The 27,894-nt window shown below is 40.6% G+C and overlaps 1 protein-coding gene across 2 annotated transcripts; it reads left to right on the forward strand.

Moving 5' to 3' along the window:
- The first annotated feature begins 10,682 nt into the window (after positions 1-10,682).
- Positions 10,683-27,482, forward strand: LOC4325898 (homeobox-DDT domain protein RLT2). Of its 2 annotated transcripts, XM_015760926.3 has the most exons (18): positions 10,683-11,008; positions 11,127-11,645; positions 13,466-13,542; positions 15,970-16,509; positions 16,610-16,702; positions 16,780-16,944; positions 17,044-17,266; positions 17,733-17,833; positions 18,490-18,576; positions 19,149-19,283; positions 19,389-19,544; positions 20,740-20,949; positions 21,045-21,755; positions 21,833-22,378; positions 23,276-23,899; positions 23,999-24,103; positions 25,864-26,115; positions 26,343-27,482. In XM_015760926.3, the coding sequence occupies exons 1-18, from the start codon at positions 10,810-10,812 to the stop codon at positions 27,168-27,170; spliced, it is 5,571 nt and encodes a 1,856-aa protein (XP_015616412.1). In that variant the 5' UTR covers positions 10,683-10,809; the 3' UTR covers positions 27,171-27,482. The 2 variants fall into 2 exon arrangements, with proteins under 2 accessions (XP_015616412.1, XP_015616421.1); XM_015760935.3 differs by lacking the exons at positions 10,683-11,008; positions 11,127-11,645; positions 13,466-13,542 and adding an exon at positions 15,806-15,880.
- Positions 27,483-27,894: the final 412 nt, after the last annotated feature.

Below are 27,894 nucleotides of genomic sequence, written 5' to 3' on the forward strand. Positions count from 1 at the left end.
TAGAGAGGGGGTCGAGCCACCCGAGCTTCACTCATCGGCGACAATGGCGTCCCTCTAGCCAACTGTTGTTGGTGTTGCTGATGCTAATGCGGCTTCCTCCGCCGCCTCCCCGCCTGCACCACCATCTCGGGCAGCTCCACGCCGTGGTCCCGCACCCACAGCGACGTCGTCCGCAGCGCCCTCGCTGCGCACTGCCCCAGCTCCTCTCCCTTCCCTTCCCCGTCTTTCCCGCCGTCAAAGCAGCACAAGAGGCACCCAAGGCGGCGACGTCGCCTCCCTCCGAGCGGCAGCGGCGACCTTGTCTCCCTCCGTTCTTGCCCGTCGCCACCCTGCCCGCCGGCCTCTCAGGCTCGGGGGAAGAAGAGAAGAGGAGAAGAGAGAACAAAGAAAAGAGAAGAAGAAAAAAAAAGAAAAAGAAAAGAGGAGAAAAGGGCGCTGATATGTGGGTTCCACCATATGCCACGTCAGCTAAACGGGGGAAAATTAGATCAGTACTGTTTAGGGACTTTTTTTTGCACGGTTTTGTATAGTTTAGGAATGGAGATTTCTGATTTTGTGGTTAAGGGATCTCAAAAATCTCGCTGTTAAGTTGATAAACCTTCGGTGAACTTATTCCTTCTCGACCTGGTAAAAGAAATAAAAGCCCGTAACTTTCGGCCACCTAAAGTACCGGAGAATATATTCAATACCCTTCCTGTTCGGGAGAAAAAATTGGTAGAAATAACTTATCGGAGCAATTTGGGACTTCGAAGTAGACAAATAGATAGATAAAAAAACTATGATGAATAATCAAAAATAACATCAAACTCACCAACAGATGTTCATGTAATGTTCCACATGTTTTCACGTAAATCTTCATTGTAGTTCGTAAAGCAATGTCTCGGTGCTTCTTCGTTTGTACTTATATTTCACCGGTAATTAGGAATGCAGTTTTTATAGGCGATATATACCGAGAACAAAATGGATATCCTTAAAAAAACAAATGGAACTGATAGATCTCGATATAAAAAGTCACCTAATAAATCTATCTATTATATTATTAAAACAGCTTTAAAAGGAGACATCACGTTCGCTGTGGGAGCTAGAAATTCTCATATTAATCGGAGAAAAAGAAAAAAAGAAAAGAAGAGTCCAAGTAGAAATACAATCTAAAAATAGCTGAAATTCGGAATTAAAAATAAGCAATATTGAAAGAAGTTTCTATATAACAACCCAATACGAGATTAATACAAATTCGAAATAAAAATAAAATAAAATCCAAAATTATAAAATAAAAGGAAGTCCAAGTAGGAATACAATTTAAAAATAGCTGAAATTCAGAATTAAAAATAAGGAATATTGAGAGAAGAGTCCATATAATAACCCAATACGAGATTAGTTAATATTCGGAATAAAAATAAAAAAAATTCGAAATTAGCAAAAAGAAAAAAAGTTAAAATAGGAATACAATTTAAAATCAACTGAAATACGAAATTAAAAATAAGTAATAGTGAAAGAAGAATCAATATAAGAAACCAATATGAGATTAATTAAAATTCAGAATAAAAAATAAAAAATATCCAAAATTAATAAAAAAATAAAAGAGAGTTCAACTGAAATTCAAAAAATAAAAAAAAATAAAAGTATTAAAAACACTATACGGTATTAATTAAAAAAATTTAAATTAGAAAAAGAAAAAAAGATTTCAATTAGGAATAGTGGTGGCAGTTGATACAATATATAAAAACTGTTAGTAAAACACCAAATAGAATCCTAATGATGATTAAAAGGAGGGACGAGCAAGACGGTTGCCGGGACTTCTAGAAAGTAAAAAAAAAACCCAATTGATAAACATATTCGATTTTTAAAATCTCAATGAGAATAAAGGAGAAGCAGCATGCGGGGTGTATAGGAGTATAGTTGCAGAGCCGCCAACGGTTAGCGGGACTTTTAGAAAAGAAAAAATAAATTCCAACGATAGTTATGTTCGATTTTAGAATCCTGATGAAAATAAAGAATAGGCGGCGGATGGGCCGTAGAGGTGTATAGTGGCATCGTTTGACGGGACTTCTGAAACTATAAAAAATGAAACCCAACAAGACAATAAACTCTAAAAACTACAAGGTCCAATTTTTAAAGGTTCGGAACTTCTAAAAAGTAAAAATAAAACAATGATAATCATGATGCATTTTAAAATCTCAAGGGAGGCAGCGGGCGAGCCATAAAGGAGTACAATGGCAAACCCGCTGACGGTTTGGCGGGACTTATAGAAAGTAAAAAAAATAAACCCGAACGATAATTATGTTCGATTTGTAAAATCCCAATGATAATAAAGAGAAAAGAGAGTGGACGGGCCTTAGAGGAGTATAATGGCAGCGTTTGACGGGACTTCTAGAAATTATAAAAACGAAACCCAACGAGATAATAAACTCAAAAAGCTATAAGATCCAATTTTAAGAGGTTTCAAGGAGAATGAATAGAAATAGTGGTAGACCGAGGAAACAAAAGAAGGATATGACAGAAGTAAGGGGTAGCAGCTGGTGTGACTTTTCAAAACTATATAATTAGAAATACGAGGATAACTATTTAATAAATCTTAAGTAAAATCATACTGAAAAATATATGATTTTGTTTGGGTGCTAGCCGCGCAATTGCGCGGGCCAAAAGGAGGCACTACGTTCGTTGTGGGGGTTAGAAATTCCCACATTAATCAGAGAAAAAGAAAAAAAAGAAAAGGAGAGTCATACAATTTAAAAAAAAGCTGAAACTCAGAATTAAAAATAAGCAATATTGAAAGAAGTTTCCATATAAGAACCCAATACGAGATTAATCAAAATTCAAAATAAAAATAAAATAAAATCCAAAATTAGAAAAGGAAAGGAGAGTCCAAATAGGAATACAATTTAAAAATAGCTGAAATTCGGAATTAAAAATAAGAAATATTAAAAGAAGAGTCCATATAAGAACCTAATACGTGATTAATTAAAATTCGGAATAAAAATAAAAATAAATCCGAAATTAGCAAAAGAAAATAAAAGAAGAACTCAAGTAGGAATACAATTTAAAATTACCTGAAATTCGGAATTAAAAATTAGCAATATTGAAAGAAGAATATATATAAGAACCCAATACGAGATAAAAAAAATAAAATAATATCAAAAATTAGAAAAATCAAAATAATAAAATAATATCAAAAATTAAAAAAAAATCAAAAGAGAGTTCAAGTAGAAATACAATTTTGAAACAACTGAAATTGAAAATAAAAAATTAAAACATTAAAAGAACACAATACGGTATTAACTATTTTTTAAAAAAAAATAAATTCTGAAATTAGAAAAAGAAAAATAAGATTTCAATTAGGAATACAATTTATAAATAACTAAAATTTGTAATAAAAATAAAGATTATTGAAAGAAAAGACCATCTAAAACGTATAACGAGATAAATTAAGTAACATGCCTATAAAGGAGTAGAGTGGTGGCGGTTGATACGACATATAAAAGTTGTTAATAAAACACCAAATAGAATCCTAATGACGATTAAAAGGAGGGACTTTAGGCAGACCGTGAAGCAAACAAGTAAGGCGGTTGCTGGGACTTCTACAAAGTAAAAAAAAACACCATTGATAATCATATTCGATTTTTAAAATCTCAATGACAATAAAAAGGAGAAGCAGCGGGCGGGGTGTATAAGAGTATAGTTGTAGAGCCGCCGGCGGTTGACGGGACTTCTAGAAAATTAAAAATGAATTCCAACGATAGTTATGTTCGATTTTTAGAATCACAATGACAATAAAGAGTAGGTGACGGATGGGCTGTAGAGGGGCAAATAAAGAGTAGGTGACGGATGGACTGTAGAGGGGCATAGTGGCATCATTTGATGGCACTTCTAAAAATTATAAAAAATGAAACTATAAGTCCAATTTTTAAAGGTTCAGAACTTCTAAAAAGTAAAAAAAAACAATGATAATCATGGTTGATTTTAAAAATCTCAATGATAATAAAGAAGGGAGGCAGCGGGCGAGCCGTAGAGGAGTACAATGGCAAAGCCACTGATGGTTTGGCAGGACTTCTAGAAAGTAAAAATGAACCCAAACGATAATTATGTTCGATTTTTTAAATCTCAATGACAATAAAGAGAAGAGACAGTGGACGGGCCGTAGAGGAGTATAATGGCAACGTTTGATGGGGGGCATCTAGAAATTATAAAAAGAAACCCAACATGACAATAAACTCTAAAAACTATAAAATCCAATTTTTAAAGGTTCCAAGAAGAATAAATAAAAATAGTGATAGATCGAGCAAGCAAATAAATAACGAGATAACATAAGGGGTAGCAACTGGTGTGATTTTAAAACTATATAATTAGGAACAATAGGATGATAAGGTTTGGTCTTTCAAAATCTTAAGACAATGAGATAGCTATTTAATAAATTTTAAGTAAAATCGTACTAAAAGATATGATTTTGTTTGGGTGCTAGCCGCGCAATTGCGCGAGCCACCCAGCTAGTTACTCCTAAATGAAAGAGGAAAATAAATGCGGGAGGGATAATAAGAAACATGAAACTGACAAGAACCAAGAAGTAGCGTATATAAAACATTAAAAAAGCACGAAAAATAGTTCTCATCTTGCTGTCAATGACTTAAGAAAAAGGGAAATATTTGAATTGTCCTTTTTTTTAATAATGGAAGTTTTATTCAGACTCAGTTAATTACACCAAGATGATACAACGAAGCCCATACCTAGCCTATGCATATAATGCACAAATCCCAAAGAAAAGATAGAAACAACCAAACCTCTTACAAGCACAAAAGTTTAACAAAAACATAGGTCTTAGTGGCTATCAATTCGTAGACTATACCTCTTAAACTAATGAGGTAGTCTAATTTATCTCTGTCATGGTTATGGATAAGACATACCTCCTGTCCTACGACTTGCGGTATACCTTCGTGCATACGATGTACTTTCTTATGTGATAAGGAAATCTACAAGATATCATGGAAAATATCCTCATGGGCAAGTGATTACTAGAGTCCTACTCGGAGAGGATTGGGTTTATTCGTTGTCTCAGAGTTCTACTTGGAGACTGAGGTAATTCACGGTATAAAAGGCACACCCCCTAAGGGGTTTAGATCATCGAATCATAGCGCCAACACATCCACCATAGTCTACGGAGCTGGAGGACGCAAAACCTACTCACCCGAGATCTCGTCGAATCATCTCGACAAGGATCTCGCTGGTAACACCGAATTCATCTGTTCTCTTTGTACTCTGTGGTTTTCCATATCAATCTCATATAAACTAGATTGGGGCTATTACATTACGAGGGGCCTGAACCAGCATAATCTCTATATTCTTGTTTGCTTGACGTCGTATCGTGTAGATCCTCGTACCAACGTACCCCAATACCCTATTTATCCGGTCTAGGGGTATCCCACGTCGACAATCCCCTCAATTCAAATACCAAAGATTTTGTGCCTCAAAATCTTTCAAACCCGATGAGTTACACCCCTCAACCTAAGAGGGGTTTTGGTCCTAGCTGGTGTACATGTGGCATTAATCTGATTATGTGGCAATCTAGTCAATAATATTATTAAAAATATAAAAAAATAATTATTCACCCAACATGTAAGCTTGTATTCCTCTCCTTCCTCATCTAGATCCCTCGCGGTGATGGATTGCAGGTGTTGGAGACACAACCCAAACTCCTCGATTCCAACTTCACCACCAACATGTCATCCTCTCCGACATGGGAGGAGATGGCTAAGGAAGGCTGGCCTGTGGATTTTGCTGCCACCAACTGGCAAGAGGGGTAGGTCACTGCAATGGAGCGGCGGGTGTCGACGACCCCCCCTCCCCCTCCTCAAACATTAGAAATCCAACAACAGGATTAGGACGGTATCACCCTTTGGCCTTTGCTAGCAGTGGGCAGAGGCGGAGAAGAGGAGGGTCGTGAGGAGGGAGCTAGAGTTGGTGGTAGAGAGAACTCGATATGGTGCTGGAACATTGAAGATTGTGGCGCGGTGACCAAGAAGCCCTGGGAGGTAGCTCGACGAAAGGCTAGGCGTCACATCCCCATTGTCGCCACACCCACCATTAGGTGATGACATTAAGAGGCGTCGGAGTAGAAAAAGGAGGTGGCGAGGAGGCTTGCATATCTGCATTGGTTTTGATCTTCTCCTAAGAGAAAGCCATGGTGTGTTTTCCTTTCTCCTGTTCCCTGGTTTGTCAACTAGTAGATCAAGAAGATAGATAATGATGTGCGTTCTAACCCGCGCATGCAAGGCACAAGCGAGTTCCTAGCGAAGGCATGCTCACGCAACATACCATCCGTCTTATCCAAACCAGCTTCTACTGTCGTTTGTTCGGCGCATTACGTTAAGCACTTCGTGCGCATGGCACAAGAGCGGCTAGAGAAGTCACAAGGGGAGAAGTGGAGACGAGGAGGTGAGTGGGGGGGGAGGGATTGAGGAGTTGGAGCATAAGTGTGCCCATGGCCTCTGCATTAGCCTACCACACTTATGGGTACAATAACATTTTCATTTTGGACATGGTAAGTTTACCAAATATTTTAGTTTGAACGCTTTCTTCTCTAGCCTTCCCTTTCTCTTCCCCTCCCCTCTCTCTCGCTCTTCAAGTTTGATGTGTTAATGAGAAAGGCTTGGCTAAGTTCCGAGCACGAGGCCCTAGGTAGAGATCAAGCATGAGCTTGAGTATATGGCTCATGGTGCCGATAGAGCGATAGAGATCGAGCTTAGATGGCCAGAGCATGAGGATGAAATGGTGCTGATAAAGGTCAAGCTTAGATAGTCGGAGCATGGGGACAAAAAGGAAGGCAAGACCAGTCCTCAAGGACTATGACAATGGGTGACGCTCCAAGGTCATTGTAGTGGGAGTTGTGCATGGCGAGGCTGCTTAGGGATAAGATGGAGGCGGGCGGTGGTGCTCCATGGCTGCAACATAAGGAGCCGCTTTTGAACAATACAGTGGGAGTTATCTGAGAATGGTGGTGATGAGGCGATGCTTCAGGGCTACGACAATGGAGTGGGTCATAGATGTGGTAGCAGGAGACACTACAAAAAGATCGCGAGCTCAACACCAGCTCACCAGCATGACAATCTAGAGTATTGATACGGGAGGATGGAGAATAAGGGTCCAAATTGAAACCTTTTGCAAACTTATATATAGTCCAAGCTAAAAATAATGCCTTACCCCTAGTCCAAACTATCACATCGATAAAAACATATAGTTCACTGTGCAATTTACTATCGAAAAGGTAATGATATTTCATTCCTAATGACCGTGGAAGAGTGACGAGTACACCTCATGAGATTAAAACCTTGGGAGGCTAGGGAGGAAACATGTCAACAGGATTCATGCCTTTCACCATGATACTATACATACATACTAACACCATTGATAACCGATCCACCTTTTTCTCACAAAACTTGGTTGAGCCCGTTCTTCTCTTTTATCTTCTCCAATTCAGCACACAACTGATGTGGCAACTTATATAGTCCGTTTACATCATCTTTTTATACTTACTCTAAGGTGGTGTTCTTTTCTTCTGAAGATGAAGAATAAGTTTTTTACGCAAAACGAGGTGGTATTAACGTATGATTGATTGAGTTTTAACTATTACAAACTTGAAAAAAAATTAATATGATATTTTAGAGCACCTTTTATATAGAAAGTTTTCGCACGAAACGCACCGTTTAGCAGTTTAAAAAGTGTGCCACAAAATTCTTAATCTTCATCCATCTCATACAACTCATGCGTGCGAGCCACCCTCTACACATGTAACCAAATGTAGCCTACATACATTTCTATGACCTTTGTATCAATATGTTCCATCTAACTTCTTTGCACAAAATGATTGAATAGATTTACTGATGAAATCCAATAAAAGTTTTCAATAAAGGTTTAATATCTGGTGTTAAAAAAATATATCTAGGTGGTGATTTGGCGCTAGGTAAGGGGTTGATGCCCCATTTTGCCTACTAGTAGTGAGCTAGGCGGTTGGATTACCTCGGTGGTCAACTTTAACACTTAGAGGGTGTTTGGGAACTAGGGACTAAATTTAGTCCCTCTCACAAAAGGATAAGTCCCTATGGTAGGGACTTATACTTTTGTGAGAGGGACTAAAGTTTAGCCCTACTTTAGTCCCTCCAACCAAACACCACCTTAGTAGGCCTAGTCACACGATGGCACGAAAGTGACGAGGCAAGTGCCGAGGTGACTAGACGGGGTGCGAAATAGTAGTTTACAAGGTGACAAACTCTATCTTTCCCAAATTAGAGTGGGCGGGAAAAACCTGAGAGCCCTACCCAGAGATGGCTAGGGATTAGGAGGACGAATTGGGTTCCCAACTCACTGCTACTGGCCAACGCAATTTGTCCATATCCTCAATTCATCGATTCCCCCAAGTCCAGTTGTTGTGCCCCTATGCGTCAAGGCTCTCGATGCTCGAATTAGTGACACCCTTGTTGGTGGCTTTGCTTTGAACGTGCCATCTCCATGCTACTAGTCGCCATTAATCATCTATACACCGCCGGCTACTCAACTCCACCACCATCCTGAACTAGTAAACACCACTTTTTGTTGAATGCTATGCTCCGTTGATGCTTGAGCCTATGGATTTTACTTTTTTTTTCTATTCTTGCTCTGTTTATTTACTCTAGTTTCTGTTCTACATCTCTATCTTCAGTTGGAACTAGGGGCCGCTGTGTTGAACACTACTAATATTCATAATAGTATTCTCTCCGCCCCAAAATATAAGGGTGTGTTTGGTTTGTGGTCAAAGTTGTATAGGATATGGCCATCCATATTTATAAGGATATGGCTCTCTATCCAACTTCGTAGTATTAGGATATATCTCATCTATCCAAAATGTCTTATATTTTTGGATGAAGGGAGTATCCAACTTTGTAGTATTAGGATATATCTCATCTATCTAAAATGCCTTATATTTTTGGATGAAGGGAGTATTATTTTTTAAGTTGCTATTGTATAGCATAGGTATTGAAGAAAACTCTCCCTTTCACGTGTGATACCATAATTCTTATTTCCTCCGCTTTAAGACATAGGGCATGTTTGGTTTAAAACCCTACCGAGATGTAAGTTTAGGTACTACCAATTTTTTTTGTTAGGCAAGAGTATATCAACTCTATTGATTTTGGCATAAGTTAGCATCAATCTAAATGGCTAGTACTCCCTCCGTCCCAAAATAAGTGTAGTTTTACACTGTTCATGTCCAATGTTTGACCGTTCGTCTTATTAAAAAAAATGATTAGTATTTATATTGTTATTAGATTATAAATATGAATAGTACTTTATGTGTGACTATTTTTTAAAAAAAGTAATAAATTTTACATATGAGACGGACGGTACACGGATATACGACTGTACTTATTTTAGAACGGAGGTAGTATATACAATTAAAGTTGTCAAATGATTGGTAGGCAAAATTTAACACCAAACTAATAACATAAAGTTAATCTAATAATATATTCTAATACTATAAATTTGGATAATACATTCGATCATAGATTCGTTCTTCATGTGACGGAGTTACTATGCATTTTGAATTGATGGAGTATTCATGTTGACAGCGGAAATTTTCTCTTGGAGCTACTGCTCACAGTTAACAGTTGACACACACATAAATTCACCAACACCATCATGACTCGCGACCAAGTCTCACTCACCCATCCACTCAAGTTGATATCCCCCCGTTAAATCCACTGTCTGAACTCATCACTGCCCTTGTCACACACCAGGAAACAAAAACCCTGTTCAGTACGCCAAGCACATCAGCCCGGACACTGACAGGCCTCACAGTCCCCTGTCACGTGCACACGCCCGGTGCCACAAGTCCATCCGCCGCAGAAGATCCCGCGCGAGTTCTAATCTAGCCCCCACGCTTCGTCCAACGAACGCCTCCCTCCCTCCGTCCCTCGTACTGCACGAGAGAGTCGATCGATCGATCGATCGACGAACACGCGCGGTCGCGCACCAACACCAACAAACCCGTCACCCTCCATACGGCGCCAATTTCCCCCCACCAGAAAACGTCCCCGCGCTCGTCAAAAGCACAAAAGCAACCCCCAAAGATCAAACCCCCAAGAAATCCAAGCACTCCACCACTAATTATTCTGCCCATCCAAATATTCCTCTCGTCAGAACTCGTACCGGTGCTAAGGAGAAAAAAAGTCACGCAAAAGAAAATAAAATAAAAAGGGAAGTTGGATTGAGGAGAGGAGGCCAAAAAGAAAAAGAAAAGGGTTTGGTTTTATTATAGGAGCGAGGGGAGTGTGTGTGTTAAGCGCGGCCGCATAGAATGGAAGCGTTCCAAATCGGAACCCAATCCCGGAGGCGCATGAATAATCATCCACCAGTTCGAGTAGTGGTGGCAGTAGTAGTAGTGGTAGCAGCCGCTCTCCTCCTCCTTCTCCCTGTTGCCGTGCTGTTCCTGCTGTTTCCCCAATCTCCTCCTCATTATATCCCTATCTATCTACTACTACTCGCCTCAGCGGCTGCTGTGGCTGCCGCCTTTTTGGCCTTGTTCGTGGTGTTCAAGTTGGAATTATTACCGCTGTTTTTGCTGCGATCGGTGTTGGTGGTAGCGGAGATCCAGCCGCACATCGGATCGCCTTTTACTGGGCTGGCGTGTATATTAGCGGGCGCGGCATTTCATTGTTGTCGCGAGCGAGCCCTGGAGGAGGAGGAAAAGTGTGGGAGTTTTTCCGTGCTTTTGTTTGGCGGTGGCCTCGGGAGGAGGAGTTTGGATCTAGGTTTGCGGGGAGGTAGTCTCCGATCGCCGCGGCGGCCATGGACGACGGGGACGGTGCGGCGCCGGCGGAGGGCTCGGCTGCGTCGACGCCCCCGCCGGCGCCTCCCGCTGCGGCCGCGGCGGCGGCGGCGGCTGTGTCAGCGGGTAGCACGGGCGCGTCTGGTTCCGGGGAGAAGACGGTGAAGCGCATGATGAAGAGCCCCTACCAGCTTGAGGTACTCGAGAAGACGTATGCAGGTGCGTGGATTCTGATGGTTTTGCGAGGCTTTGGAAGTTTGGAGAATTTTTTTTGGAGGATTTTTGGGTGGGGAATTGAGGTTTTGGTGTTTGGGGATGTGATTTTGGTTTGGTGCAGTGGAGCAGTACCCGTCGGAGACCTTGCGGGCGGAGCTGTCCGCGAAGATAGGCTTGTCAGACAGGCAGCTGCAAATGTGGTTCTGTCACCGGCGGCTGAAGGATCGGAAGCCCCCCACAAAGCGGCAACGGAGGGAGGAAGAAGCTGCAGCGGTGCCATTGATGGCACCTCCGCCAGTGTTGCCGCCACCAGCACTGCCGCTGTCAAGTGGCGAGCTACTGATCGGTGCTAGTAGCCCGTATGATGAGCCGCCGCTGCCCCCAGTTCACTCGCGAAGGGGTGCAGGGCGGTCCTCAGCAGTGCCCAGGTTATCTGCGCCAGATATTGGGCGGAGGTATTATGAACCTCTACCAGTAATGCTGCCGCCACCACCGGTGGCATCGATGCAGCTCATGCCATCTGAGCTCCGGGTGATTCATTCTGTGGAGTCGCAGCTTGGGGAGCCACTGAGGGATGACGGGCCGGTGCTCGGAATTGACTTTGATCCACTTCCCCCTGGCTCCTTCGGTGCACCAATAGGTATGCATCCCAAAACCCTGCACTTCGTAGGATTAAGCTAAAACTTCAAACTTGAATGCTAGTGATATATATTTTGCAGGCTGTCACCTTTTTATAGTACTGTTAAGCCAACTGTGTTTTGCTCTGCAGTTGTTGAAATCAAATAATTTTGTTTACTTAATTGCTTGTTGTTCCTGCAAGTAGGGAAATCGCAATAGGATGTTATGGGATGGACACTGTTTAGTTAAATAAAGAAAATCAACTGGACTTGTTACGAAGATGCACAAAAATGATTGATTGATAAATAATGTTTCAAAAGCAAAGGTGAATTTTGAGTATTTGGCCAGTTGCCAAGTTTCTATGTTAGCAAGACCATGTTATAAAGTGTTAATATTCCCAATGACTAATTTAGCAAAAAGGACATATTGCAGGAATTTTTAAATAAACTGAAAAGCTACCATGCTGTTTAACAAAACTAGCTGAAACTTTGTGTGAAATTTTGGAGAGCTAGACAGTTCATGCATCTGCAGCGATCAATGTACACTGTTATTAATGAACCCACCATGATCAATGGTATAAATCTTTCTCTTTGCCTATGATTAACATGGTTAATTCTGTACCTCTAAAGTGAGCCTGATGGCTCCTTTTAGCCTTTATTGAATAGTATATACTAGTAAATATACATTAGTTCTATCCCTGATTATAACACTATCCACCCTAACTCATTGTCATCAATTGTCTCTTACCTTTTATTTTATCATCTTCCCTGTGCATTGCTACACTTCTCTATTGCCATCGTTGCACAGCCTCCTAATAACTACTTACTTTGCACATTGTAGTACATGAAAATAGACATTTTGTGCATTTGCTTTTCTACTGCTCATTCTTGTAGTAGTTAGTCATGAAAAATTACCTTTTTTCTGTATTCTAGCTATCTTCTTTTTAATTTACATTGTGTGAATCTTCCACATTGTTTTGTCTCTGCATTCATGGTGAGGTTACCACAAGCAGGGAGGGGAGGACTGGGAGGGAGAGGGGATGACTGAGGCAGGTTGTAGTCTCTTAAATGAGTTAGTGAGAGGCATAGTGGTGGTTCGGCCAGGAGAGCATATAGAGGAGGGCAAGGGTGACGTCAAGTGCATGGGGCCGTTTGTACAAGGTTGTCAGGACTAAGGGGAGAGGGTGGAAGAAGGGGCAATTTAGTCTTGGCCCATTGTGGTTTATCTTGAAACAGAGGAACACGTTGATGGTATATTTCAGAAAGAAGAACTTCGTAGCGGTTTCAAATTATTTAAAAAGGTCTATATATATTAAAAAAAGGAGCAGATTCAAATTTGAATCTACAACTGGCAGGGGTATATTGACTATTTCTAATTTGTTTTTGGTGCTCATGCTCCATCTAATATGAACCCAAAATGCTATCATGGGAACTCAGAATGCATACAGTTAGATGAGACTTGGATGGGTTACATTTAAGGAGTCTTGAACACTGCATGGATGATAATTTTCATCCAACAGCATCGAGAAATTTACTTATGGGGATCCCACCACATGAAGCTTCTTTAAGTTCAATCTATTGTAATCTCATCCAATGGCCAGTGTGTTTTTGCAAGATGGGCCTAGAGCCCCAAAGAGGGTTTTACACTCGATTCTCAGCCTAGGGTTATACTAGGAAACAATAGATGAGCCTGGCTTAAAGGCAGTCTAATTTTTGTATTGCTGAGCTTATCTATTGGTGAATAGAAGTATTATGTAGACTCTGTTCATAGCATTTACATAGTAACCGGTTTATTCATATAATTTTAATTGCTGACATTCCTTTCCTTATGTATTATGAACAGTTCCAGAGCAACAAAAGCAGCATGTGCGATCTTATGATACAAAGATATATTCTAGGCATGATTCAAAGCTGTTAAAGGTATATTTTTAGGAAATTTCCAAAAGTAAGTTTGTGACTTGAAGTGTGTTGTGTTTTTTCCATTGAATAAACCCGCTCTGGTTTTATGTGCTTACCTTTTGGAGTAGCATTGCTTCAGTTTAAAATGTCATGGCAGTGAATTGACAATGTAATCTTACCCAGAATGTTTTGGCAGTTTTAATATGTCATGGCAGTGAAATGACATGTGTCTTACCCAGAATGTTTTGCCATGACAATGTAATCTTACCCAAAACTTTTAAAATGTCTTGGCAGTTTTAAAATGATAAGAATGTTTTGGAGATTTGGCCATATGATGAACCGCTTTACCCAGTTTGTATGTAAACCCCCTTTCATGGCTTCACCCCCATCCAGGGCCAGTCCTAACATTTTAGAGGTCCTGAGCGAGACAAGAATGGATGCCCTTTATTCAAAGAAAAAACACATACAATTACTTTCCATTTAGCTGCAAAATAAAATTGCATACATGCATAGAAACAGGCTCATAATCAATACTCTTTTGGGACTATAACTGTAACATGCTTGTCGAGAACTCATCCCCCACCCAGGACCTGCAGCGAGCCATGACTATGGAATGGAGAATACAGGAAGCAATTGCTACATTGAAAATAGCAATAATAACACATGATCCTAAACACTTTCTGAAAATTAGCGGAAGGTCGCTTAGTACTTAAATTTTAGTAAAGTAGGGGAAAATGTGCCATAATTGGGCAGTCCTAAAAAAATAGCAGTGCTAATCCATACCCTTTTCAACCCTATCGCAGATGTTTGAAACCAAAAACCAAATCCACAACAAAAATGAGATATTCCCTTATAGTGCTGATGTCGTGTTCCAGACTTCCAGTGGAAGTGTGGAACAGTAGTATATAATAGGTAACCGAAGAAGAAGAATTGGGAAAAGATACCATGTATCGGATTCTGGTAGTGTCATTGCAAATGAAAAGAATTGTACTATCGTAGACAAGTTGGTTGGAAATCGTTAACATGCCACCCCCTCACCCACCACCACCACCAAAAAAAGAAACTTAATTGAGAAGAACATCATCTGTAAAAGAACTCGGCCCCCAGGGGAAAGACTTCCCCTGAGGTATTTCAATTAAGAAGAAGCACCCGAAACCTGGGCCGAGAAAAGCCACGAAAGCATGTCCCCTGTAGATGGGGAGCTGCCCCTTATGGATCAGGCCTTAACCTGTGCTTTGAGGCCCCTGCCCCATACACGAGGAACAAAGGAAATCCATCATCTATCACCTGCAGGGAGCCATGAATATGGAAAACGCAGGAAGTAATTTCTACATTCAAAACAGTAGTAACGACACATGATCCTAAACAGTTAGAAAATTAATGGGAAGTTGCTTAGTAGTTAGATTGCAGTCAAGTAGGGGAAAGCGTGATATTATTGGGCAGTGCTAATCTATACCCTTTTCAACCCTAATGGAGATGTTTGAAGCTAAAATCACAAAAAAGTTCAGGATATTGTCTTATAGTGCTGGTTCCGTGTTCCTGGGGTATTTAATTGGTAATCAAGGAAGAAGAATCGAGAGAGGTACCGTATATGCAATGACTGTGTGGGACTCCGGTAGTGTCATTGCGAATTGAAAGAATCGTACTATCATAGACAACTTGGTTGAAAATCCTTAAAATCTGGCTCTCATCCTTTAGTCATCTGTTTTGGGATAAAGAGGGTAGAACGAGAAGGCTCTTATCAGCACATAGGCTAGCCTACTAGGTTGGCATCTTGCTTTGGGGCTTGGCCGACTGGGTCTTCCTTGCTTGTCAATATGAGCATGTAGGCTATGCCGTAGTCCTTGTGAGTTGCGGCGGCATCCCACATGAACTAGACACTGGTTTTAGTGCATGGGTAGGCCCAAATTTTGGGGGGCCCTGCACGGTTGCCGTGGGCCTGTGGCTGCCCTGCCCTGCTGCGAGACTAGACTGCACGGAACACGTGTTTTAAGGCCATTAGGTGTGAGTTGGTGCCAAACTGCCAACACATTGGCATGGCACAATTATCTTGTAGTGTTTCATGTCCTGTTAACGCCATATATTCGCCTTATAAAAAGGGAAATAACACCACGTTTGTGTGCATGCATTAGTTCTGCTCATCTGGCATTACCTGGATTCTCCTTTCGTGGTTCCAGTGGCCTTTTATAACGGAAATGCTAGCTGTCTATTCCATTCACACTTGCCTATTGATTTTTTGCCTTATTTATATTTGGCCCTTTTATATCGTCTTCTTGGTGAGCCCCCGTGCTACTATCTTCATAATTAGCTTGTCGCTGCAGAGATCTGTATTTGAGAATTGAGATTGAGCGTACTCTTGGTATCGTTGTTTTCTTATAAGTTTTGAGTTTCGCCTCTTGATTTCTTCATACCTCGTTTAATATTTTGTTGTTCCTCTTTTTCCCTTAGGCCTCGGCTTTCTTCCCCAGCGTGGAACACCCTTTTGTTCCAAATTCGATCGCTGGGAAAAAAAAGTCAATGGTTGGTAATCTGCCCCCAGTTCACCCTCATGCTGGATCACGGGCAGTCCATGAGTATCAATTTCTTCCTGAACAGCCAAGTGATAGGTATGAGGGTGCAAGCAGATCTCATGAGGGAGCAAGCAGATCTCATTATTATGACACTCCAGTTGAAGCATCGAATTCGAGGATGTCATCGCATACCCCGGGATCACATCTTCTCCGTGGATCTGATGAGGCAGCACCTGGTTATGCTTTCCAAGGTCAAATGTCTGGTTCTGGCCATTTGCCTCAATCAGGCAGGCGTGAGGTGCTTCCAGCAGTACCAACAGATTACGAGATGATTCAGTCCAATAGCGACCTTAATTCTGTTCCAGTCGAAGGCCAGTATGGTATTTCTCAGGTTGCTGGAATTGAAAACTCACTTCTACCGTCTGAAAGAAGAGCCTATCATGATGAAGACGGCTCTCGAGTGGATAGAAAGCGAAAAGTATGTTTTCCTCTGACCCCATATAGTCATATTTGCATCTTTCTTCATATCCTTAAATCTTAGTTATAGACATATTGAATTTGTTTACCATCTGCCATAGCACAATGAGGAAGCAAAAATTGCAAAGGAAGTTGAAGCTCATGAAAGACGAATTAGGAAGGAGCTTGAAAAACAAGACATGATGAAGAGAAAGGTATGGCTTATTATTAGTGCAGATCATTAGATCTTAATGTATTTCGATTAGAAGTCATTTACAGTTTATGCTTGCAGAGAGAGGAACAGATGCGCAAGGAGATGGAGAGACATGATCGTGAGAGAAGAAAAGAAGAGGAGAGATTGCTGCGTGAGAGGCAGAGAGAACAAGAGAGGTTCCTAAGAGAGCAAAGGCGTGAACATGAGCGTATGGAGAAGTTTATGCAGAAGCAATCTAGACGAGTTAGTTTTCAAATTCATATTATGTAAACTGCAATGCAGTGTAGTATCTATGCCAGTACCACTGTTTAGTAATATAATGTTATGCCTATATTTGTGCAGGCAGAGAAGCAAAGGCAAAAGGAGGAGCTCCGAAAGGAGAAAGAGGCTGCAAGGCAAAAGGCTGCCAATGAAAGAGCCACAGCACGCAGAATTGCACGGGAATACATGGAACTTGTGGAAGATGAGTGCTTAGAACTAATGGAATTGGCTGCACAGAGCAAAGGGTTGCCATCCATGCTTAGTCTTGATAGTGACACATTGCAGCAGCTTGATTCCTTTAGAGGTATTCTGACCAAATTTAGACTTTCTTAGTACTACAATGTGCCAAAAGTAAAAGTTCACTGCTAGTGGCTTTGTGAGAATTGTTTCAGTTTCTTGTGCATCCCTAATAGAGTAAATATAACCAGACTGAAATGAAAAACAATGTATTAGTATTTATATGGAACAGATCTGTAGAAATACATGCACAATCAAAATAGAATACTGTGTTATGTAATAGGTGACACTATTAGGCCATGCTTGGATCTTGATGTTTTGGGTAAAGTAATCTAAAATTTGTTGCCTTAACAGCTGCTTCAAATTAAATGATGCCTAGCTAGTAGTGATTGGAGGAATAGCTCAGCCATTTCTACTTTTGCCTAACATTTGCTTGGTAGTGAAAATTCTGTTGTAAACAGTTTCGAATATCTGAAGTTTAACCAAATAATGTGGTACTTTGTGATTATTGATTGATTATTCCCTTCATCCAGGCATGTTGACTCCATTCCCCCCTGAACCGGTGAGACTGAAGGAGCCATTTTCGATAAAGCCTTGGACAGTATCTGAGGATAATGTTGGGAACCTTCTGATGGTAAACCTGTGATATATTCCTTTCTTGTAGTATTTTGTGATATTCAGTGAAAGAGATCTGAGTTCTTAAAAGTTGTGTGAGTTGACAGTGTAACCACAAGAAGCCATAACGTTGATTTGCACATTTTATTTTCCACTAGATGCTAAATTACAAAAAAAATTGACCTTACTGCTTTTATTTGCTTGGAATCATAAATGTAACTATCTTGCTTGTAGACTCATATTCTGTCCATGCAGATGGATAAACAAATAGACCTTTTTGATACATTAGCATCACTTCATCAGGTCTATAGGAGAGGTGTTGCTTCACTTTATACAGATGCACATTGCAGCAATCCATCTTCTTAAAAAATTTCAAACTAGTCTTTTATGGCCTTATTAGTTCTTTCTTGTTGAGAAGACATTTGCTCTGATGACACTTGAGAGTAGAGACGTTTCCTTATGGTTTTCTAGTGCTAATTGAAAATTTAGTTTCATTTCATGCACTAAATCTGGTAACAGATTTACATGATCTGTTCTATTTATATTTCAGTACATCTTTACAGATGGTAAATGCTGCATCCTATTCTGAGTTGCATAATTCCATTCTAGTGTGTTTTTCAATGTTCTTTTTAATGGAAACTGACAAACTGTTGCTAAATGCTAACTGCATTACAGGTGTGGAAATTCTCGATTACTTTTGCTGATGTTCTCGGGCTTTCTTCAGTTACATTTGATGAATTTGTTCAGTCTCTTCATGATTATGTAAGTTTTTAATTTGGGGAGGAATTATGTATCTATTTGTCCTTTACTATTATCATAATGGTAAAAGGTGAGAATATCTTTGTTGGATGTGATTAAGAGCTGGATAACTAGGTTGTTTGATTGATTTTAATGTTATGCTTGTCTCCACGAATCAAGAGAATAAGTACCATGGTGGATACATATGAATATGAGTTTACACAATCTCTTCTATTTGTTGGATTATTTCGTGTCGAATTTGTTTACTAGTCAATTTACACATTCTTTTTCCAAATAATATGTAAGTTATACACTTGTACTATGAAGGACTTTCATGCAGTTTATGTGTTATGTATGTTTGTATCTCTTGGGTTGTTAAGTTGTTTAAGTCCAATTCCATAAGACACTGGATGTTATCTTACCAACGTTCTTGGACTATGTACATTCTAGTTTTTTGTTGTTACCTTGGACTATCTGTAGTTAGCATTTAGCTTTAGTCTTGAAAGATGTCATCTTTGGACTGCTAATGTTGAATTATGTAAATTTTTAGCAGTTAACTATGCTTATCCTGATTGATCTTCTCATCTCTTTACTAGGATTCAAGGTTGTTGGGGGAACTGCACATTGCTCTGCTGAAATCCATCATAAAGGATATTGAGGATGTCTCCCGAACACCATCAGTTGCATTAGCGGTGAATCCAGCAGGTGGTCATCCACAAATTGTTGAAGGGGTGCGCATGCATTTGTCTTTTTTTCAAAACCTCTAGCTTTTTATCTTTTAGTTTCCTTTTGTTCTGTGTGCTACTATGCTTAAAAGCTTCAGTATGTTTTCATAGGCATACGCTTGGGGGTTCAATATACGAAGCTGGCAACGCCACCTGAATGTTCTTACTTGGCCTGAGATATTACGACAATTTGCTTTATCTGCTGGTTTTGGGCCTCAGTTAAAGAAAAGGAACGCTGAAGATGTTTATTATCGAGATGATAATGAGGTATTACACTATCTCATACTATATACATCTATTCGCTCTATAAGATAATTCCATATTGAAAATTTTCATGATATTTGGTTTATCTCAGTGATCCAAAAATATCATGTGAGTACTCTGCATCTAATACTTTGTATGATGCTCGGTTTTCTGAGATTCAAAAGGGCCACCGGGATATAGTCAGCAGTACTAAGGTTGCGTCCTATTGTATAGTGTGATTCTTGAAATTTAGTGTACTGAATGTAGGGCGATGAGTGATATCGGTCAAATATTGGTGAGTTTATTTTTTTTCAAATAATTAATTAATGAAGGTGCTTTTATTAGCAGATAAGGATTATTTTATTTTTTAAAAAAATTGGTATATTCTTTTTGTCTGGTGTGCTTCAAAGTTCTTTAGATTTACCCGGATCTACTCCTTCAGACCTCGGTTCTAGTTTCTGCCTAGAGATCCTCCTATCAGATTTTTTCTGATGGATCCATGGATTCTTTGTTAATGGAGTTTCCAACTTCTGGATTGCGGACAAGCCTAGTCAGAGTTCACTTGTTTATTACAAAGATGGTCCAATAATATCATTCGTGAAGTTACTTTTTTTTATGTTGAAGTCAGGTAATTATATAACCTGGTTTGAAAACAAGCCCAAAGTTGTTCAAGTTCATACAAAAACAAAAGAGAAAAGACCACTGGGATCACCAGCTTTCCAACAAAGGCATCACACATCTGCCTCAGTGCTGGGGACTAACTAGTATCTGGGTTGGAAACTAACTAGTATCTGGCAAGTGAACTTGACAGCTTCCTCTGGTGGATGGCAGTGCTGGGGACTGGCAAATGATACTGGAGGAGCAGAATCAGGGCCAACCTCTGGGCTTGCAAAGGCAACAGCATTTCTCGCTGTCATGTCCTTGCTCCCTCTTGCATCTCTCACTGAAGCAAGACCCTCATGGTCTCTTCTATCCCTTGATGGCTTGATAATGGGCCACAGCTGCCAGGCAGCAAGTTGCCTACCCAGTTCAGGATAGCCGACAACTCAGACATCTAGTAATCTCCTGCCGAACTTGGCCTGCAAAACAAGTCAGAGGTTTCAGGGGATGATTAGCCACCAACTAGTTAACTGCTCAAAGCATTAATGATATTTCTATCTGTTTATAACCAAAAACATCCTGAAGAGTTCTGTTGACATCAGTACAAAATTTGATGCAGGGTCATGATGGTCAGGACGTCATATCCACCCTCCGAAATGGTTCAGCAGCTGTGCATGCTGCTGCTTTGATGAAAGAAAGAGGCTACACCCATCGCCGTAGATCTCGGCACCGTCTCACTCCTGGTACCGTAAAATTTGCTGCTTTCCATGTGCTGTCCCTTGAAGGAAGTAAAGGTCTCACGATATTGGAAGTTGCAGAAAGAATCCAGGTTTGTTTCCACACAGATATGCTAGCTCAATTTTGCTTTGTGATTTTCTTCTTTTTGTTCTATAGTTGAATGAATTTACTCTTTTTTATGTTTAGAAATCTGGATTGAGAGACCTCACAACAAGCAAGACGCCTGAGGCATCTATAGCTGCTGCCTTGTCAAGGGATACAAAACTTTTTGAGCGAACTGCTCCTTCAACATACTGTGTCAAGTCCCCTTATAGAAAAGATCCAGCTGATTCTGAGGTTGTGCTGTCATCAGCACGTGAAAAAATTAGGGCTTTTCAGAATGTGATTTCTGACTCTGAAGCTGAAAAGGAGGCTAATGATGCCGAGAGGGATGAGGATTCTGAATGTGATGATGCTGATGATGATCCTGATGGTGATGATGTGAATATTGATGTAGGAGATGGCAAGGATCCCCTTATTGGTGTTAAAGAACAGGATGGAGTACCGATTACAACTATAGTAGATAGCACAAAGAGGGAAAAAGAAAAAGTGGATGCATTAACCCAATCGAGTGATCTTACTACATCTGGAAAAGAGGCTCCCAAGCCTTCTTTAGGCAAGCCCAGTTCAGCAAATACTTCTAGTGATTCACCTGTCAGAGCCTCATCAGAGTACCATGAAGTACCTCCTACTGATGCTGAAGATAAGGAGATTGATGAAAGTAACCAAGGTGAATCTTGGGTCCACGGATTAGCAGAAGGTGACTATTGTGATCTTAGTGTCGAAGAACGCCTCAATGCCCTGGTTGCACTTGTTAGTGTTGCCAATGAAGGAAACTTTATTCGTGCTGTGCTGGAGGTAATAATCTTACTTAAAATATCCTTCAATCTTTGCTATTTTTCTCATTGGATAACACCTGATCACTTGTCTTTCAGGAACGTCTGGAATCAGCAAATGCCTTAAAAAAACAAATGCTGGCAGAGGCACAACTTGATAAGAGGCGTTCCAAGGAAGAGTTTGCTGGCAGAGTGCAATATAATTCCAACATGAATTTGAAGGCTGATGTAAATCAAGAAAATGCTACTGAGAGTACTCCAACTCCATTTCATAATGTTGATAAACATAATGATGGAAATACAGGGGTTGTGGATAATAATAATAATGAGATAATTGACCATAACAGTAATGCAGCTAATGCATCTTATGAGAGGAATGGTTTAGGGCAGGACATAGCTGCAACACCAGATACTTTGTCAGTTCAGCAGTATGCTTATGCTGATAAAACACGGTCTCAGTTGAGAGCATACATTGGTCATAGAGCAGAGCAGCTCTTTGTTTATAGATCGCTGCCCCTAGGACAGGATCGGAGACGAAACCGATATTGGCAGTTTTCAACTTCTGCATCACCAAATGACCCTGGTTCAGGACGAATTTTTTTTGAGTGCAGAGATGGATACTGGAGGGTTCTTGACACAGAGGAGGTAGCCTTTTCTTTTAAATATCTACTGATTCAACTTGATTACTATTATTGCTCTCGAGTAAAAATAATGTCACATTTTCGACTATGTGACGTCAACCTTAGTGAATCATGAATATTTATTTGTATTAGACATACTGAAATGGTACATGTAGATTTATCGGCTTATCGCTAAAAATGCCTCCATGAAACTATAGTTTCCCCGTGTCTTACAAATATATTACAAGAGAAATAAGTTGTCATTTACATTTTGGATGTCCTTGAAACTGCAAGTTAGATTGATATGCTAATTTGTATTTCTATCTTTTTCTATACGCTATAATTGTTCGAATGCAATGTGTTAATCCACGTATGAGGATTGTACCATATTCACATTGCTTGATAAACATATGAATTTTTGAACCAATTACATGTCCGCATGCTCCATGCACTTATGAGGATTGTACCAGATTCATGTTTCTTGATAAACATATGAATTTGTGAATCAATTACATGTCCACATGCTCCATACTGGTATCTAATATCATAATGCCCTCTGGTCTTAAACTACACATAGTGCAACAGCAACTGCTTGTTGAAATATAAACCTTATGCCAGTTTTTGCCACCAAATGGTGAATTCCCTTGTACTTGGGCTTCACACTGAGCTATTTATAGTTTTGAGTTTAAGACATGCATAATATTGTTACGGAGATTATCTGCATTTTTTTTTACCACAAGTGCCTGCTCTTCATGCTTTTGCATTACAGTGGATGTGTAGTTCATGATAACCTCATTAAGTAGAAATGTGATTGATCTATTGTCAATGTTTTTTTTTGCATAATGAGCAGCATTTTGTGCCAGAACTGTACATAAATCGCATGCTCTCTAAACTTTGGACATTGTATCTAATGAAAATGCAGGCATTTGATTCATTAGTAGCTTCCCTTGATACACGTGGCAGCAGGGAAGCACAATTGCATTCAATGCTACAAAGGATCGAACCAACCTTTAAGGAGGCTATTAAGAGGAAAAAGAGTGCAGTTGTAGAACAATCCGCTGGAAGGTATCTAAAGAATGGAGCTACGGAAATGATTAGGGCAAGTTATCGTAGTGATTTTGGAAGCCCAAGCAGTAATCTTTCTGGTGTCACTTCTGATAGTGCTATAGCATATTCAGATTCTTTCAAAATAGAGCTTGGGCGTAATGATGTTGAGAAGACTGCTATTTCAAAAAGGGCAGATGTCTTTATAAGATGGATGTGGAGGGAATGCAATGATTGCAAATTGACATGTGCCATGGAGTATGGCAAGAAAAGATGCTCTGAGTTGATGCATTCTTGTAATTACTGCTATCAGATTTACTTGGCTGAAGAAAGGCACTGCTCTTCTTGCCACAAGAATTTTAAATCTATTCACAATTTTTCTGACCACGCATCACAATGCAAGGATAAGCTAAGAACTGATCATAACTGGAAGATGCAAACTGCAGATCATTCTGTTCCTATAGGAGTGAGATTGCTCAAATTGCAGTTATCAACCATTGAGGTCAAGTAACATGTTTTATGTTTGTCACCTGCTTCTAAGTTGTTTTTTTTCTTTTACCAGTTGAACTGTTTGGAAACGTGTTAATATTTTTGTTTACAGGCTTCTATTCCACCAGAAGCAATTCAACCATTTTGGACTGATGGTTATCGAAAATCTTGGGGTGTGAAGTTGCACTCTACAACTTCGTTGGAGGAAATATTTCAGGTTCTGGATTTGCTCTCCTTTAGTTAAACCAGTTTCCTTTTTGACTGGCATACATCTATTACCTTTGGTTGCAAACTTGAACATTTGCTGGCTATAAATAGCTGGATTACATGGTTGACTTGAGGCCTTAAACAACCTCAAACAAGAATCAATTGAGAACAACCTCATTCTTTGTTAATACATGTTGAATTGCTAAAATAGCTTGTCTCACCTTAGTTATCATTTTATGATGCGGGATTTTCCATCAAATTGACCAGGCACATGGTTGATTAAACCATGTAATTTTCATCCTTACTGCAGATTTGAATTAATATATTGAACTACCAGTCCCAAGGATGAAAGACGCCAACCATTTTCTTTAAGAATTTACAATTTATTGATGGCTTTCTTGTATCTTCTTTCTGTTTCCTTCTTCTGAAAACTAATACTACGGGGGTATATTTATAGGCAAAATTGGTTCTGTAGCATCGAAAGTTCCCATTTTTACTTTTATAGCATCGAAAGTTCACAGCTTACTAGAATAGCATCGAAAGTTAGCTCTGTTTCTCATATTTAGCATTCCGTCAACAACTCTGTTAGAATCTCATCGGTTTCCTTTTTTTTTAAAAAAAAACATGTGAAATACCAGCCGTGCCCTCTCCTTCTTCCACCTCCAGCCCCCCTCTCCTTTCTCTTCTTCCTCCTCCAATGAACGCCAACCGGATGCCATCCTCGAGGCTCGAGCTTGTGGCTGTCAGCACGCTGACGAGCTCGACCATCTGCACGTCTGCACATTCTCAAGCTCGAATGAATGGTGGTACTGCAGTTGGTTCGGCTGGGCACATGCCGATGCCACAGATGGAAGTACACGGTCCATGAGGACCTGTTGCTTCACCCTGCACAGGAAGGCAACAATGTCGAGCTGCATTCCTGCCCAGACAGCAGCGGAGCAATCCCAATTTATTGGAAGAGAAGAATGGAAGGATCTATATGTGTCCTGTTCCAACGTTGATTACTCGATCTTCCCTCAACCAAAATAAAATTATTTCCACAAATTGCATCCTCTCACCCTCATGAGCATTTCCCCTTGAAATAATTGGAATTTTTTTTTCTCACTGGATCATTCGAATCGGCCGTGGTCGGAAGCACCGCCTTTTTCCTCCACGCTAGATGCTTAGTGCGCGAGGAAGTCCAACAGCTTGGCATCAACCATGCTCAATCTAACAGCTCCGTGCTCCAGGCCATCTCGCCTCCACGGGACCATGGTTCCGCCCTTGTCTCTTTCTCCCTGAGATCGAACTCCACTACTGCCGCCCTCCAACATGCTCCTGCAGCCACCCTCGAGTTCGCTCCCGCAGCCACAATAGACCGTGCCAGCTGCCGCTGCTGAGTTCATCGACTACACCATCCTACACCTCGCCTACCGCTGTGCCATGGAGGATGAAGAAGACGTAGGGGCAAGGGGGAATAAGTGACGGAAGTTCTAACGGAGTGTTAAAAGAAGTAACGGAGATCACTTTTGATGCTATTGAAGTGAACCACAAACTTTCGATGCTATAAAAACAAAAACAAGAACTTTCGATGCTATAGAACCAATTTTACCTTATTTATATGATTCATGTTATGACAGTATGATACTTGTGTGTTTGTCAGTATATCTGATTGTCTGTACAGATGCATGGATCACATACATATTATTTTGCCTTTGACCCTTGATACCTCTTTCATTTATCAGCTTTGCACCTCAATATCACGGCTGATGTTGTTTCACTTCCTTGTAGATGTTGACACTGCTGGAAGCCGCAATAAAACGGGACCACCTATCTTCAGAATTTGAAACAACATCTGAGTTGCTTAACTTGAACACACAAGATAATCCATCCCAGAATCATGTTGGATTGTCTGGATCTGCTGCTGTACTTCCATGGGTTCCTGACACTACTGCTGCGATTGCACTACGAATGTTAGACCTAGACTCAGCAGTATCATACATGCAAAATCAAAAGATGGAGAGAAATGGTGGAGATTTCATGGTAAGTTTTCATGTTAGACCTCAAAGTTTCTGTGCTCTGGTAATCATATGTACTAGATGTTGTAGTTTGTCTGTTAACTTCTCCGGCTACTGCATTTATACAATTAAACCATGAAATGTTGTCATATGTTAGAGATTATGATTTATTTGTACATTCTGCACTTTGTTGTTTGTAATGCTACCATCAGTTTCCTTTCAGTTTGTAAATTGTTTCCTCTGTTTGTGCAGAAGCCTCCATCAAGGTTTGTGGCTGTTAAGAATGCACAAGAATTAGATCCACTGGAAACAACCGGTTTAGACCTTTTTGATGGAAGGTGGGCTACTGGTAGTGGCCGTAGGGGTCGTGGACGAGGAAGTAGAGGGGGTAGCAGGGGAGGCAGAGGCCGAAGTCGAGGTGGAAGGGTCCCAAGAGGTATTAGCATCTCATCTAGGATTGGATTTAAGGATGAAAATGAAGCCTCAAGGAAGAACACTCGTCGAGGGCGTACTCGTGGCCGTGGTCGTGGGCGAGGACGTCGAACTGTTAGGTCACGGCAACCATCTGAGGGCAAAGGCAGATCAATTCCCAAGGAAAATTTGTTGGGGAGCTTTAGCATGCTTAGCAATGCAAAGGCTGCCACTGTTGAGGAGTCTCCAAGGAGCTCAGGTGCTGATGAATGGGGCTTGGAGAACAGAAGGCCATATATTGATGGTGATGAGAACAGTTCTGGATCTCAGTTAGATCAATCAGAAGATAATGAGGAAAATGGCCAACCCATGGATGAGGAATATGATGAGCAGGTTCCAGATTATTCTAGAGGCTATTCTGGTGGCTCCAGGCCCCATGGCATGATAGATGATGATGTGAGCGAAGAAGAGGATGAAGATGTGGAGGGCGATGATGATGGGGAGGAAGATGATGCGGACCGTGCAGTTGATGATGTTGATGCTGAGATGGACGAGGATGATGATATAGGTGATGATGGTGAGGATGGTGGTGACGGTGGTGACGGTGTGGAGGCGAATGCTGATGAAGATGAAGGCGGTTCCTCGTATTCATCGGAGTACAGCGACTAAGATTGGCCAGTAGAGGCCTTAGCGTCCTATGCCGTTATCCCTAAATTTCCAATAGATGTCTGAATCAAGTACTGTTAGTGGGCATTACTTGCCCTTGTGGTTAAAATGCTAGACGCGGACCAGAGGTCTGTGTGATAGATAGGCATGTAGTACTGATGTTCAGTACTGCATGCTTCTTTTGATTTTCGGCGTAGCCGAGCTGCCCAAACAACCGGGTAGTGTGAAGCTGTACTTTGCTGGTTTAAGGTGTTGGGATTGATGCGTACAATGTGCCAAGGCAAAGTACCAAGTTTACCTGAATGGTTGCCTTTACATATTGTTACAAAATCTCTTGCTTCGTTACATCTATTATTATATGCTTTAGGTACTGGACTGCTGGGTATACGCTTGGAGAAGCCTACGGCTACGCGCATCATGCGAAGTCATGTGATGGAGGAAGATTTTGCCTGTAATTAAGTGAAGGTAGGGAGGCGCGAAGGCGAAGCTAATGATTTAGCAATCAATAGGTTGTGCAAGAAATGAAATTTTAGTCATCTGTTATTCTTTTACGGGTGGCAATGGTGCAATCATTTGTTCTGTCGATACGAGGTTAGATGCTGGACGTACAGATTTTTTTTTTCTGTGCTTAATTTGTCTGCATTTCTGCATTGGACAAATCCAGCTGGAGTAGCGTTGACAGGAAAATCAATGAAGAAATGTGTTGGGAGGAGAGGCAACCAGTTCC

Source organism: Oryza sativa, chromosome 1 (genome assembly GCF_034140825.1).
Source record: "Oryza sativa Japonica Group chromosome 1, ASM3414082v1".
NCBI classification, from domain to species: Eukaryota; Viridiplantae; Streptophyta; class Magnoliopsida; order Poales; family Poaceae; genus Oryza; species Oryza sativa.